Source organism: Excalfactoria chinensis, chromosome 4 (genome assembly GCF_039878825.1).
Source record: "Excalfactoria chinensis isolate bCotChi1 chromosome 4, bCotChi1.hap2, whole genome shotgun sequence".
Classification (NCBI taxonomy): Eukaryota; Metazoa; Chordata; class Aves; order Galliformes; family Phasianidae; genus Excalfactoria; species Excalfactoria chinensis.
In genome coordinates this window covers 55,624,251-55,640,791 of record NC_092828.1, presented here as the reverse complement: position 1 = coordinate 55,640,791, position 16,541 = coordinate 55,624,251, and the positions used below count along the sequence as shown (strand labels likewise).

The 16,541-nt window shown below is 35.1% G+C and overlaps 1 protein-coding gene across 6 annotated transcripts in view; it reads right to left on the bottom strand.

Annotated features, from left to right (window-relative positions):
* LRBA (LPS responsive beige-like anchor protein) overlaps nt 1–16,541 on the bottom strand; it is a 363,878-nt gene that overhangs the window by 213,599 nt on the left and 133,738 nt on the right. For all 6 annotated transcript variants that reach the window (XM_072334558.1, XM_072334559.1, XM_072334561.1 and 3 more), the window contains one exon: nt 1,394–1,560. In XM_072334558.1, the coding sequence (XP_072190659.1) occupies nt 1,394–1,560 (167 nt within the window). The remainder of the gene's footprint in view (nt 1–1,393; nt 1,561–16,541) is intronic.

The following is a 16,541-nucleotide window of genomic DNA, read 5'->3' as shown; positions in this document are numbered from 1 at the left end:
GATTATCAGAAAATAGTTACTCTGCTACTTTCAAGCATGGAATATTTTATCAGTTACACTTGTCCCTCACCAGCTAAACAAATATTATCACAACAAGCAAAACACACCTAAATAGCAAGTAGGATTCTGTGCCTCTTAGTGAAAAGATGCTGGTGATAGCTGTGCTACCAGAGACAGAAACAAACAAAACCGCTGTATACCTATTCACCAAAGTTACAGACACATAAACTGCTGAAAGGAATCTGGTCTTAGACAACTGTAATGCAAAATCAAACATTAGATAAAATTCCTAGATATCTCAAAATAGACAATTATTTTAATACCCTCATCTTTTTCTTTTTTCTTTTTTTCTTAAACAGGCTTTTTGTATTCAAGCATAGTTTTCAACAAAAAGAAAAACAGCATTAAGCACTGACTGGAACACTTCATTTGTAACCTTATAGCCTAGAGCCCTGAACTGGTACATACAGGAGATGTACATTCTATACCACAATAACACACCTCTTGATTTTAACACTTCCAATTATTATTTTATTTCCATAACCTTTTATTCATGCTACCAAATATTAAAAACATTATTAGTACTTTGAACACTGTTTCTTCAGGAAATAAGCAGTATCTGAACATAAGGACCATTGTGAAAAAACTGTTGTCTACACACATGTCGCTCATGCATTGTATGCATTCCATTGCATACAAATAATGGTATCTCAGTGTAATAGCATATTCAACATTTATGTTCTAGCCTAAATATGGTACAGGATTTCTTAAGTCTTACTCGCAGTACATGAACTAGAACTCATATTTTAGATTTACAAGTGAAATGTTAGCTATGATTTGCGTTAGAGTTACACAGTTATCATCATAATGAAGGCACACACTGAGAATTCCAGAAAGAGAACTGATTTTGCAATACTGTTTTCATCCTGAAATTACTAAAGCAAAACTCACAAATTAACTTAAAAAGATGTTCATTTCTTTAATGATTTTTGCTTGTTTAGAAAATAAAGTAAATAACAATTTGTGGCTCAATCTCGAACTCCATATTGCAACATGAAGAAAGCTAGTTCTGAAAAAAAATCCTGACTTCTTAAAAGCTGTTTTTAAAATGGTAACAATAGAACTGGACATTCAAAATCAGTTCTATCACATCATCATAGCGAAGTTTAAAGATAGAAGAGAAGCACTTCTTTTTACTGCTCTAACAAAACTAACTCTCCAACATCCACTTTCACTACAGACACACTAATTTTTCCTTCTATCACTTTTGTATAAATAGAAGACAAAACTTTGTTTACCTTTAAATTAGTCAATAGGGCATTAATTCAAATCACCTGAGTATAGTTTAGTATATTCTAATTCTCAAAATATTATTAAATAAGAAATAATTTACCTTGGCGCAGAGCTTCCCCATGCTCCATGCTTGTCTGTAAGAATGTTGACAATTTTCTGTATTAGCTGAGTTGCAGTCACTTGGTCTCGGTACTTAGCTGCCGTTATCAAATGATGGCACATTTTTTCTTCTTCCCGTTTGTCAGCAGAGTACTGGGCACATAGTGACTAAAAAGAAAAGAAAGACTTTACTGCTTTGCGCTGTAATCATAGCATCCTTAGGAACTTTAAGCACATCATAATTGATCGCTTTTACAAAACCCTTGAGAAACAGGAATTAACCCCATTTTACGGGTTTGAGAATTGAGGCATTGTGCAGCTGCCCAGGTTAAATCTGTTCATTGAGCCAAGCAGAGGATCTTGGTTTGTCACGAATTCTTTAACAGCTTGCCAGGCACATTCAAGATTTGAAAAACTTCAATGTGTTGTGTTCTGATTGCATAATAAAACGTATAGGCACAATCACTTATTACACAGTGAAGTGAATAGTGTTATAAAACAAAGAGGCAAGTTTCATAACAAGGAATGCCAGCTAGCCGTCTACTCCATTTCTATGACTGTCCATTAGATTTGAGAAGCCAACCATTTGCTATTAATTATATAAATGGGCAGCTGTAAATACTATGGATAAAATCTGCATATCTTCAGTTAGGCAGGAGACTAAATGCATATGAAGACTGAATTGTCTTCACCAGATGGCTTCCTTACATTCAGCATACTATCAAGTCAGTATGGGAAAGTTAATCGTTTTTATTATTTTTCTGTACTACACCTGTTGTATAAATACATTCTATCTTCAAAGGGATTCAAAGCCTAAACCTAACAAATAAGAACTGCAAGACACACGCAAACAGAAATTGAAACTACAAAGATTCTCTACTACAATGTTTTCCTTTCATTCTGTTTTTTGTCGATCATCTGAAAATGTTTCTGTTAATACAGAACTCAAAATAAAGGACATCGCATTCAGATCCCCCCTCTCATCAAACCAATGTACATGAAGACACAAAACAAATTCAAATATTGATAAGGAAACAACAAAAGCTTTTCCCTACTTCAGTGCTCCCTGTTTCTAATTTCAGTTTTCATCTGGCAATTCCACACATCACATATGCCAGGCAAAGCATTTCAGCCTTTGTCAATGATTGGATTACTCTATGATCTATTTAGTAGAATGGACACAAATGTCTGCCTAAGAACAAAAAAATTGCTTTTTCTTTGTGAAGCACAGCTGATGCAGACTACTGTAATTATTGCTTAGAGCTTAGATAACAGCACAATATCGTAACATTTTTTTTATGTTTAAAACAGTAGCAATGCTATTCTCTTCATAAATCTACCTACTATTAAACGGATGGGAAGAAGAAAATAGGAAGGCTGTGAGTTTTGTGTATATGTATATTTATATATACATACACACATTACATACAAAAACATACTCCAGTTATACGAAGTGAGGGAAAGAGAAAGGAAGAAATGTGGAAAACGCACAAATAAAATAAAATTTGGAACTGTGTAGATTTTCATAGACATTGGATTAATAAAAAGAAAGTAATAACAGATGAACGCGTTTACATTTTAAAAACCTTTTAACAATTCTCATGTATTTAAGCATTTCCTCCTAATTTTTCCCACACCTTCGAACAATGCTCACCTGATGAACAGGCATCCAGAAAGACAAGAATATGCAGCTGGCTTTCCAAGTCAATGAGATATCAAAAACCTGCTTTTGTACTTAGACATGAAGCACTCTGCCACTCTCTTCATAAAAATATAAGATGGCTAAATCATAACCAACGCCATACAATATTTTTCTAGCTCCTTACAAATACAGCTGTCTTTTCCAATACATCAATATCTGTTTTGCACCCGTGACGATTCTGTGTACTTTTCAGTACTTTGTAAATGTTTCATAAGCTGTTATTTTTAAAGCTGCTTGAAAGGGTAGAATTCTAAAAACAAGCGTATAAGGTAAGCTAAGTAGTGAAATGTTTTAAAGTGCTCTTTAATGGATCCTCCTTTACAATTTGAACAGCAACTTTTCATATCTGACATAAAATCCATAGATATAAATCACATTAGAGGGTTATTCTTTCCCCATTATCAATCTCTGTCTCTTTATGGAACATTAAAGTCACATTTGACCTTAAAACATGATAAAATGGAAATCAAACTAGAATGTTTTGTAAAAGGTATAATGAACTTGTACCTCTCTATTAAGAAAGTCTCTTTACAGTGTGATCTTGAACACATCGCTCATTAAACACCAAAGGTTTTCAGAGTGTAGGTGTGACATTCAGAGGAAGGGAAAACGATATTTTGTTGTCCTGACAACTGTCATGAAAACAGAATCAGTCTGATACAAAACAGAAATGTATAGGAATCCATTTTTCAGCAAACTCATCATTTAATATAAATAGAAAATCGTTACTACCCACAAGAACAGAAAGATTCCCAGTATGCAACAATCCCACAGAACTATCACATCAGTCCAGGACGGACTCAACAAACAAGAGCAGAAAGCGGCCACCCCAGTTATCTGGCATTTGCACAGTTACTAATGTCAAGACCTCAGTTTTGTGAGAACATGGTTTATCAGGTTACAACTTCCAAGAATGCCTAAGGATTTTGTTCTACTTTATTTATTTACTTATTTTAGGAACTATAAAGAGAAACCCAAAAGTTTACTAGCAAAGAAAATTTAATCTGAAGTGAATTCTAGAACCTCCATTCTCACTCCAAGTTCAATGGCTGTTGCTGACCTATTCTTCACAGTATCAATTCATATTCTTTATTTTGCTACTCACATAGCCTAATTTGCAGAATTATTCTTTCCCCAGTATCCTTCAATACATCTCTTTGATTGCACTGGGAGCGACTTCTCAGTTGTTCAGTGGTTCCTACTCATTATATATGCCAAACATTCAAAAGAAATTAAAAAAAGATCATAGAATCATTTGAGTTGGAAGGGACATTCATTTAAAAGCCATCTAGTCCAGCTTCCCTGCATTGAAGAGGGATGAAGCCCAGGGTACAAATGGCTGTCTGGGCTCTGAGGGCACATTATTGGTTCATGTCCAGCTTGCCATTCACCAGTACCTCCATGGGTTTTTGGCAGGGCAGAGCTTAATACTTTCATTTCCCAGCTTGTACTGATAGTGGTCCAGGTGCAGGATCTTGTGGCTAGATTTGTTGAACCTCACGAGGTTCACAGGAGTCCACTGCTCAAACCTGTGTAGGTCTCACAGGATGACCAGTCACACTGGACTGTTCAGAAGGCAGTACAAAATCTCCCTGTTTCTCTGCTGCATTTTTTCATTTTCCAGATACTTCCAGATTCATCCTATCACAGCTACCACCTGGCATACAAAACCACCAAATCCTAACAATTTAACAATTTAATTAAAAATTAAAATTCTACTTTTACAGTTTCAATTATTTGTTATTATTTGATCTCTTGAACTTGCAATATGCATCTTGTCAAGCTTCAATATGCTTTTACAATTATATACATGGTTGCATGCACATGAATTAACAGACCATCCTTCCACTACTTCTTTGGCAACACTACCTTGCTTAGGAGGAAACTGCTAAGTCACACTCAGGATGAAATAAAAGATGCTGAAAGAAAAACGTATTTCATATATCCCCTTCATCAGTTATCCATAAAAACAAAATAAAATAAAATAAAAATTAGAAAGGGGCTGCTAGAGGTACAGGGAAAGTTTATTAAACAGAATGATTTGACACAGTACAGAGCAGAGAAAAGGCTCTTGTTTTATATTCCTTCATCCAGGATTGAACATGAACCTTCTCTGCCATTAGAAAAACATGTTTTTTCCTCTTTCCTGTTCTCTGCAGAGAACAGACTAAAGGCTATTAGGTGAAGGCTTATTTTGAGGAAAAATAATTCAAAAGGGGAACAAGGTCATCCAAAAACCAAGTTACAGATACAAAAATACAATACATTCTGTATGCAGAATATTACAAAATAAGGACAAGGTGAATTAGTGTATGCTGCCAGTCTGTATTTCACTGAAGTGGTGACCATTTCTGGAGCTTTCAGAACAGTTTTATCTTTGATCTTTATAAAGATGTCAAATAAATCCAAAAATAAAGGATTTCCTTTGCATGGTAATATTTGCATACATAACACTGCAGTCCCAAAATTATGTGACAATTTCTACACACTATGTTCTATTTTAATAGTGTAAGCTGTTTAAAATCAGTATTGTACTTAAAATTTCAGATCACTAAACATTGAGAGATGTCAGTTCCTTTGTCTAATTTGGCTGAAATCAACTTGCTTTGTGAGCAACCTGTCTCAGAAGGTATCCCTTAAGAGGAAAAGTCATCCACAAGATAACACATACTCTTGCCACTAATGCAAATTCCCTACAAATAAGGATATTTTAGTAAATGAAGGAGCTTCTCAATCCTCTGCTTTCAAAGATCTTTGCACTTGACCTCTGACCTGAAGTTTAAAGTCTGGACTAAAAATGCTACCTTGGGAAATCTTACAATGACTCCTGAATAAGACTTAGAAAAATGAAAGCTTAAAACCTCAGCAGCGAACAAAAGTCAACCAATGACAACGTCTGACAGCCACCGTCAATTCTGAAGTGATGCCTCTGTCATCCAACGACTCAAAGTATTGATTTCTCTCAGCATGAAAAAAGCTTAAGCCAATGAAATAGATATAGCATCATCCCCCCGATAATAGCCATCAAGGTTAACACCAGCAGAACACTTATCAAAGTATCTCTTCTATTTCTTCTTGTTTTAATGGACTGAACACAATGCAATGACTTCTCATCTCAGCAAACCTATAGTTTTCCAAACCTTATTTATCCACTTTTCCAGTCTCTTATCTGATTTGAAGATAAAAAAGAATCTGAATCAAAATCAATTGCTTCCAATATAAATACAGAGCAAAACAACATATACATATGTGTGTTTTTGTAGACATTCCTGGGGGGAAAAAAACAATCAACATGCCAAACATTCCTGAAGGAAAAAAAATATAAACATGCATTTAAAAATTGCAAGATGGAAAAAAATACAGTTGGCTTAAATCACACTAAAAAACCTGGTAATACTATGGTCATGACCAGAAGAAAAAAAAACCTACCACAGTCAGTTAATTTAGGTTAGTGATTAGAGAGAAAGACAAGGATCTCAAGAGACATCTGGTTTTAATCTGCACTGAGTCAACAGCTTTATTTTCTACCTTTAAGTCTTACACTATTAAGCCTTAGTAAACCAACCAAACACTAGGCAACAGCAATTTTATCAAAATTGCATCTTAAAATGAACCCTATTTAGTAGAATAGGTAAATGAACCGAACTAACAAGAACTCAACTGACAATAAATAAAGAGCAAAGAGACATAACATCAGTTTTATTCTGCAAGATGGATTTGTAACATATACATTTTCCTTTTTTTCTTTCGTTGTTAATTTTCATGCTCAATCGAGGACATTCTTTGTTCTACAGTAGCACCGTTAAATCACAATCAAAGACAAAACTTTACAGAAACAAGTAAGAGATCTTCTTGGTAAAAATTGGGATTTTCAATATATGTCCTACATTACTTCAATCTTCTAGTTCTCTCTGCATCACTGCTAACCATTCTCATAAGTAACGTACCAAGACAAATGTTCTTTTTTAACCCAGGAAGCCATCCTTATAATATGTATGTATAGATGCTTTGCATTCAAGTCTCAAAGCACACACTAAAATAGACACAGTCCACTCTCTGCTGTTTGCAAATCCAGTTTACATCTGTACACTCTTCATATTGCTCTTATTTTAAAAACAGGCTAAGATGCTACTATTGGGTATTAAATTTGAGACCCCTTGGGTCATCTTGCAAGTGTGAAGCATTTGCCTGCAACCATCAGATGAAGACACATGAGCTACTTAAAAGTGTCAGAAGATTAACACAGACTTCTAAAGGTATAGTTGACACTGGCTTAAGAAAATGTGCCAAACCTACTTTCAACACTTCCCAGCTTTTCTTCCTAACTAAGCACAAGCACTTTCAAACTAAAGCACAAAAAAAAAAAAAATCCTTAATTGCAACTACCTTCTCTCCAATTGCATTGTTCTACTGAGGCACAGTGAGGACCTTTGATATCTTAAAGTCAGGAAACAAAGTAGTCCAGTTATTTTGGACTCAGCAGCCAAATATTTACTGCTCAAGGATTCTGATTTCCAAACAGCCCTCTACTAGCATAACTCTTCTACAAATTGCAGCACTAAAACCTGGTACAAGAGAGAAGAAATTATTCTAAAACTGAAGCGAAGTCAACCTCTGACATCACAAAGAACAGAAAAAATATCAGCCAGAACAATGCAAGTAGCAAGCAATAAGCTAAAATACCATCTGGAAGCTCACTACAGAATACCTTGTCCTATTCTTATCCCTAAGCACAGCATCACCCTCTGTCTATAACAAAGAAAAAAACATTTGTGTGTGATATGATTGCATAGTTTCCACAGCTATTAAAGACAGTTATATTAAATACTACTATAGTTAAATACTTACGGCTTATGTTAGCTGTTTCAACTTTTACCTTACAAGAGCATGCATCCCTATGTAGGACTCATTAACATTCATTTCAGACAACAAGACATGAGGCATAATAGTTTCCTATCTTGCCATGACTACTTACACATCAATAACAAACACATCTCTAGCAAACCCTCAGTACTTTGCATACCAAGTTAGCTTCAAACCTAACGGGACTCCTTAAAATGTCAACTTTGCAAAACATTTATAGTTTGTCTTTCTACCTATTTGTTCTGATGACAGAATCTGTTTCTGATAAAAGAATCAAAGGAATGTTTGAAAAATATTATATTATGAATAGTAGCTTAGTACATACTCTAAGGCCTTAAGAAAAAATAAAGGAGGAAACACCATTAGAACACAATAAAATCAAAGTATACACCAGGACAGTAATCATGGCAGATCATCTATCATTCTACAGGATAGGTATCAACCACAGGAGCTTTAAAAGTATTCTGTGTCATATTTTTTTAGAGACCTCAACTATGAAACATTCAGACGTGCACATGAATCATGGGCCAAGAGGTAACCCATCTGTCCCCCACTACCTTCTAACATGCTCACCCCACAAGCTAATTTAGCAGACTTTATTTCTGACAGTTCAGAACCTTTTGCTCACACTAGAGAATAATCATCTTGAGTCACTTACACTGCTAAACAGAGCAAAAAAATTTACTACCAAAGCTCTTCCCTCCTACATCTAAGAAAAAAAAAAAAAAAACAAAAAAAAAAACAGTTTTTGTCATTAAGTTATTATATATTCACTTGTATCTGCAGAAATATTTTAATTAGTTATTGTTAAGGGCCTTTTCTTTTATCAGAGAATCTTTGAATTATAATAAGGGATTTTTATTCAAAAGTCTATTCAAAAATAAGACACTTGGTGCTGCTAATCCGCAAGTTTCTCCTCACCTTCACTCCAAGCATTATAGTAAACTAACACTGTTCAGAAATATATCCTTTCGGCGATCAAGTATTTAAAAAGCAGAATATTTTGATTAAGATGATGAAATGGTAAAGATTAAAAGAAATCCAGAAGCAAATGAGAAGGATGATTAAAGATGGCCTTTTATAGCAGCTGCTCTTTAGAATATTCCCAGCCATTTACCTTGGAAACATGTTAAACAGTCACAATTTCAGCTCCAGCTTAACCTCTGCCTTAACTTAAAGCCTCCTGTCAGATTCCTACAGCATTCAACTATGAAAAGCAAATAATTATATCTTTTTCTGCTGTTATTTTTTTCAGCAGTCTATTTTTGTACTTCATTTCAACTTGTATGTGAGTTTGAACACTGGTTGTTGGGTTTGTGTGTGTGTGCACAATTTACTCTTATGCACTTACATAACAACATTTTGGACTTCAGAGAAGAATGAGATAGGTTTGTTTTCTAACTGATATTCATAAAAAGTTCTGCCACTTTTCAAAGGCTGACATAGTTGGCTCTAAAAATCGTTAGAGGAGGGTAATATAATTTCTCATTTAAAACTAAATGTATGACTTTTATTATCCATAAAAAGATAGTGCTTAAGATATTCTGACTATTCAGAACATAAGAAGGCAGTGGATTCTGTTTAATATAGAGCAGTTTGACTTAACATCCATTCATACAACTCTAGACCCTTAGACTGAGCAATTTGGGGCAAGGGCTAAAAATACTCCATAATAACTGCTTTAACATTTAAATTTCTGCAATCACTTGGCTTAAACGAGAATACCGCAACAATGCAAGAATCAGTATTGTAACTAACACAGATGCTACCTTCAGAGAAATCAAGCACTAATTAACACTTCCCAGTTTCTGCTGGAAACATCCTTTGTGCTTTCAGTGTTTAAAAAAAAAAAAAAAAAAAAAAAAAAAAAAAAAAAAAAGTAACATTAATACCCCATAAACATGTTTAGTTACATAGGAAGAACACAGCAGATCAATTTCATGAGTTTTTCCTGTATTTCCCATTTCAGTATAAATAAAAGAACTTGTAAAATCTCCTACTCCAAGGCTCTAATGTTATTGTATAATTTTACTTCCGGCTTTGTTTCGGTTTAGCATGAAGTTTTTTGCCTTCTCCCTTTCTACTCATAAACAACATGAAGACATTTTAATACTGGCCCCAGATAAAGATTATCAGCATTTGTTACATACAGCTGAACCCTTTAGATGTTGGTGAAATGGCATAATACAGACTATGCAGCATGACTGTGCAAATCCTACTTAAATTGATTTCACTAATTGACTTCAGCTCAGCATAAAATAACAACATTCAAACATAACATGCTTCAAGCAAGGAGAACAACCACCACACAGAATAAAAAAAAAAAACCCACATCAGTACCAGGGATTTTAAAACAAGAATCTGGAATTTGATGTGAGTTACAGTTTGCTCGTTAACATTATGGGTAATGAAAAAACATATGTTGACTAATCAAAATCACTAGCTTACACAAAGCACGAACTCAAAGAAAACAAGCTACTAAAATTATATAAAATATTAGACATAGAACTAACATAAGAGACAGTTATTGGACAAATAAAAGAGCCATAAAAATGTATAATAAAAGCATTTTTCATACTTGTGAAGTTTGTTATACACTAGCCAGTAATCTAGCTCTGCTTTTAATAGTCCAAATTTCTGAGTAGCTTCAAACAACTGCCATTTAAATATTGTTATAGAAATATTCCTTCCTACTCTATGATATGAAATTACCTTGCAAAACAATGTTGGTTCAATGTCAGATGGGTGACACTGCCTTTAAAATTATCAACAACTAAAATTAAAAATTAAATATTCAAGGTTCCTAGCAGGTAATGCAGAAAAAAATAAGGAACAGTATATTTTTAAGGTCAGAATATCCAACTTTCTCTTCCATAAACATCTGATGCGTTCAGGACTAATGACAGGATAACTTAGAGATGCCTGTGAGTGGTATATGTAAGATTCTCCCAGAGAAACCACAGGCAAGGAATGGCTTTGTCCCACTGGTGGTAGTGGAGAAAGGCTGCCCCACAGAATGCACCTCACAGGGTGAGAAAGATAGGGCAGCTCATGAGGTTTTGCCTGGACATCTGTGTTTACTACAGTGGCTGCAAACTTAACCCCATATGGGGGCCTGTTGAAGCTTGTGGAACCCCGACAGTGTATTACAAACTTCTTATCCAATATTATGTCACAACTGGTTTCATAATTGCCATGCATTTGTTTTAACATAATAGCCCAGGCAAAAATTGAGCATTTTGTTTATTTCATCCATCACCCTTCTGAAAAGTATCTCAGGCAAGAATTAGTAACCCCACTAAAGATATAAACTAAAATTGCTGTAGGGGCATCACACAATTCAGGACACTATTACAAGACTAGAATCTCATGTTTCTCCAAAGAACAAACACGGGAAAGGATGGAAGAAGTGGGAACATTGCAAGAATCTATTATAAAATCATAGACCATCCTGAGTTGGAAAAGATCCACAAGGATCATTGAGTCCAACTCCTGGCTCCACAAAGACCACTCAAAATTCAAACACTTCATATGAGAGCATTCCAAAAATGTTCCTTGAAATCCAGCAGTTTAGTGCAATGACCACCCACTGCCCTGGGGTGCTTATTCTAGCGTCTGATCACCCTCTGGTGAAGAAGCTTTTCCTGACACCCAACACTGCATATCTAAATGCTTGTTCCCTCAGGTCCTGTCATTGTCACCAGAGATCAGTGCTGCTCCTCTGCTCCCTGCTATCTGCTATTGGTTGCCATTAAGGCCTCTCTTCAGCCTCCTCTTGGCTGAACAAACCAAGGGATCTCAACCACTTCTCACTCATCAGACCTTCATCACCCTAGAGAACAGCCAAAGGAGAGCCATGGAAACAGTTTTATGTCTTTCTTATATTGTGGAACCCAAATTTGCACACAGTGCTCAAGGCGAGGCTGCATCACCTCTGAGCAGGAAAAAAGGTGGGAAGGAGAAGGGGATGTGAGGAAGTTATTAGGAAACACAACTTGTACCTCCTGTGAAACAGAACAGCAACAATTTGTCTTTCCAAACAGTATGACTCCTTAAGGATTGACCCTGGCACTTACAGTAGGACTTCAGATTAACAGTGAAATCCAGAGGTCTCTGCAAGTCACTTGGCATCTTCCTCAACAAAACAATCACCTGAAACCTGACTTAACTGACAGAGTTTTCTTTTCATAATCTAGCTGCTCTACAACATGAAATGATCTTCCACTTACTACCAAGCATTCTGATCAGTGTAGTGCTGCTTCCTTTCCTGGAAAGCTATTTAGGTCTACTCAGAAATAAAAGGCTACTGTTATAAATCAATAACAGCAGTACCATCCACCAGAACTTAAACATTTTTGCACCATGCATGTCTTCCCACTGGACATAAAGCACCACGTTTTAGAGGAAAAAAGCCTTTTCACAATTTATTTGTACAATCCCTTAAACAAGTACTTTTTCTTCACAATCATCACTCAGAATTATTTCAGCAAAGTAACGTTTTGTATTTAGAACAGAGTATTCTAAATGAAGGAATGAGAATTTCATTAAAGACATGAATTCTGGAGAAACTATGCCACTTTGTCTTCAATAATATTCAAATAAACAGAAGAGGAAATAACCCATGTGATTAAGAAACAAAAGTAACATTGAAAACATTTATCTTAAATGCCTTTGGATTCTACATGTGATCTTAGTTCTCACGTTGCCACCAAAACTGAGAAGCCTCCTTCACACATACAAAAAATTAAACCCATATAAATCAAACTTTATCATGTAAAATGAGGAGAGTGTTTCAACGCCAAGATGAGACCAAACATACTACTAGTTGTTTATAAACAAGCTAACAAGTGTATCAATATCTTATATAGATCAACATAAGTAGTCAGTAACTTCAACAGGTCAGGTTGTCTTTTCCATACATTCTAATGAGGTTTTGGGATTGCACATTTACATGAAGATACTTACTCTCTTCTTGCTTTATTGCAATACCAGCATGTAAGCAGTTGGACTAAATCCATCAGATAAAAAGGAACATTATATTCCAAAGCTGTTAAGGTGCAGAGTATTAAAATATGTATGTAGGAGGATGCATACACAACTAATATTCAGCTACATGTAGCACTTCAACTGGTCAGTTAAAAAAAAAAGCATGTTGCAGGTATGCAAACACGTATACAGTGAATTTTCAAACAAACAACTACAGAATGAGATGACTTCACAGATTTCCTTCTATATTTTCATTTTAAACATCAGTCATTAGAAAAAAAAGGACATTTTTATATTAACACCCTGGTACCTATACACAGCAGTCTACACGGGCAATTTCAGAACTTCAAAGGTGTCACATGAAATTCAGTCAAGTTGGCTCATTTTAGCCCAACAACATGAACTCAAGTCAATCATACACAGTATTTGTAGTTCAAGTGCTTTTGCCACACAAAGGAAAGAACTAAAGATGTAGAAATTAAACTGAACTAAAAGAGAGGGAAAATATTCTACTTTTTCTTTTTTTTTTTTTTTTTTTAAATCTATTGTCATTCTCACTATAAACAAGATTCTCACAGAAAAACTATAAAAGCAAGTGAAATTGTATTTAGGAGAATATCCAAAGCTACTGACAGAACACTGTCAAATATTTCAAGGCTATAAATGGCAATATATTGGATGAAAAGTTAACACCCATTTAGCAAGCAGATGCATATTTCATCCTTAATGAAGGCCTGAAAAGAAGAGTTCACTTTATTCTGGATGCAGGTATCAAAGCAGATTTCACAAGGCAACACAGGCGCATCATCTAAGGATCTTTTTCACATTAAGAATCCTATTAGAAGGAAAACACTAAAAGGTAATTGAATTTCCCTCAGTTATCTTCATCTCTGTCAGCTCCTGCTACAATAACTTACTCTCCAGAGCAGAGATAACTCAATTCTGTCCAGCAAGCATATGTTATGAATCTCCAAAGCAAACTTGTCTAAATCATTCCGGTCCTCTATCAAGGTTGGCTGTGGATATGAACTCTGACAGAAAGCAAACAAATTTATTTTTATCTTTTCAATAATTCACTTCCCTGTGCCTTGATGGAAGAATCTAAAGGCACAAATGCTCCCAGTAATTCCGGAATTATAAGGACTGTTTGGAAATATTTTATATGGAGCTCAATGCTATTACAAAGCGTTTGATTCACCATTCTGTTTTAGCAGAAACAAAGAATGACACAGAATGTCACAGTACTTTCAGTTTCCTGAAGGAATATAGCTAGAAATGTTGTATTTGCCTTTCTCCCCCAAGCCCCCATGAGGGTTTGAACATTCACAATTTCACCTTAACTTTCTAAATAACAGCAACAAAAGTATACTCCAAAAATCTATTTCAGTAAATCTCTTAAAAACATCAATAAGTGCAGACTCTTCAATGATGTGACCAAACTATATTCAGTTATCACGTCATTAAAACTTAAGGAAGACAGAATCTTGATCAAAATCACAAAAAACAAACAAACAAACAACAAAGCAACAAGAAGGATAAATAGCAAGAATCAGAACAGTTACTTGTCAAAAGAGGAAAAGAGAACAGAAATTAAGAATAAGATTCTAGTCAAATTTTACTATTAGTTGTACAATACTTATCAGTTGCTGCTGGTTTCAGGTCGCATAATATAAACATTAAAAAAAACCTTAAGAATGAGTGAAACATGAAGTGAAGAAAGGTTGTTGCTGGCACTAATTTATTCAGATTTGTAAAATCATGTAAAAGCTGTAAGAAAGTAGAGTGGGCTCTTGGAAGACCAAGTCATCACAGTAAACTAAACAGTAGAGAAACTTCAGCTTAGGTAAAAGAAATCTGGGAGAGTATCTGATTTTAGATATAAAATGATAGGCTCTGAGTTCATCTTAATCTTCACTCCTCCTTTATAGCAATAATAAGATTTCAGTATCATGAGAGTTTTATGAAAACACCAGAATGTGCAAAAAAAATATGAAATGCTGTATGCCATTTTGGGTCTTCCACCAGACAATACACAAGAACTGAGAAACATTTTAGAATCACTGACATAGATGAAATAACAATGTAAAAGTTTTTTAAAGGTTGAGAAGAAAAAGATGACTCTGGAGAATTCTGTTAATCATGTGATATATAGGACACTTTCTAAGCAAATTTGCATGAATATGTTCTACAAGTAATTATAGATTGGATGGAGAAAGTCACTGAAAACCAACAGGCCAAAGAGAGGGCAAGTGCATGCTGAAGAGGCAGTACGTGACATTTTCCCAAGGGGCTGGTAAGCTTTTGGGACAAGCAATCCTGTTGAATCGGAAAAAACTATCAATTCAGAATACCACAGGTCTGCTGAGTCTGTATACCATGACTAGCACACTCTAGTTCCAGCAGCAGGTTGTATTACTCAGACAACATTGAAAAGAGATGGATGGTCTGTGCAGACAGCATTACAGGTTTATGTGTTTTATAAGGATATATATAATATATATCATCATATATACAAATATATATGATGAAGCAAAGGAATATTTGAACTTCATCCCTGAAGCCAGTGACATGTCATTAATACTTGTAGTATACAGTTGGAGTCAGCTTTCCAACTACTACTCCAACAATAAATGTGTGATAGGACTGCGTGAAGTCCTCAGCTCTTAGCAAATAGCTTTATTCTGTAAACAACAACAGCTGAGTAAACAGAAATATTGGTTGTCTGCCTCCACATCAGCTATTGTCCCTACAAAGGAAAAGGCATTTTGTAGCAAAAGTATGAAACTAGGAGGACAGTAAGATTTGCAGGTAATTCAGTGAAACTCTTTGCTACAGGATGTTGCCACAATGAAGCCTACATGAATTTATTGTACAAATAGGGAAATTATCCCTTAAGGGGTACGGAGCACAAGGCTGTTATTACCGGCACAGCAAGAATCAGAAGCTGCTGAATGGCTCAAGTGTGAAAGTGTACTCAGGAAAAATGCTCCTATGCTTTGCACTTTTAATAAACTCCTCCTTAAGTATCAGCTGTTCGAGATAGGATAACAGGCTCAATTGAGTGCATTTAATCTTACACATGTTCCAGCAGGAATAATCTTCCAAGAACAGACACAGAGCAGAACTACTACACTATGCACACAGCATTTTAGACAAACTTCAAAAAATAACATTCATTCGGACTAGCAAACCTAAGATGTGATAAACAACACATAACTATAAATAAGAGCAGCTGAAGAACAAAGAGACTGCTGAAGCCAAAAGATATCAACAAAGAAAAATATGCTGAACACACATAACAGGAAATTTAAAGAACTTTATAGTAGAGCAGAGTACACAAGTCCAATCTACCAACAGGAATAGCAAGTAAAAACACTTATGGGTATTCTGATCCTCAAGATTTCTTTGTGACCTTGTCAGCACCAACATCAAAATAGTTTTAACATAATTTATTTCTGTTTAGATGAAACCAATCTATGATAAAGCACACAGGAGAAATACATACTGGCACCTGTGCTTCTTCTGGAAAGCTGAACAGAACCTAATGCTGCTGTTTAGGATGTATGTAAGTAATGCAGGTTACCTTTGGACAGACATT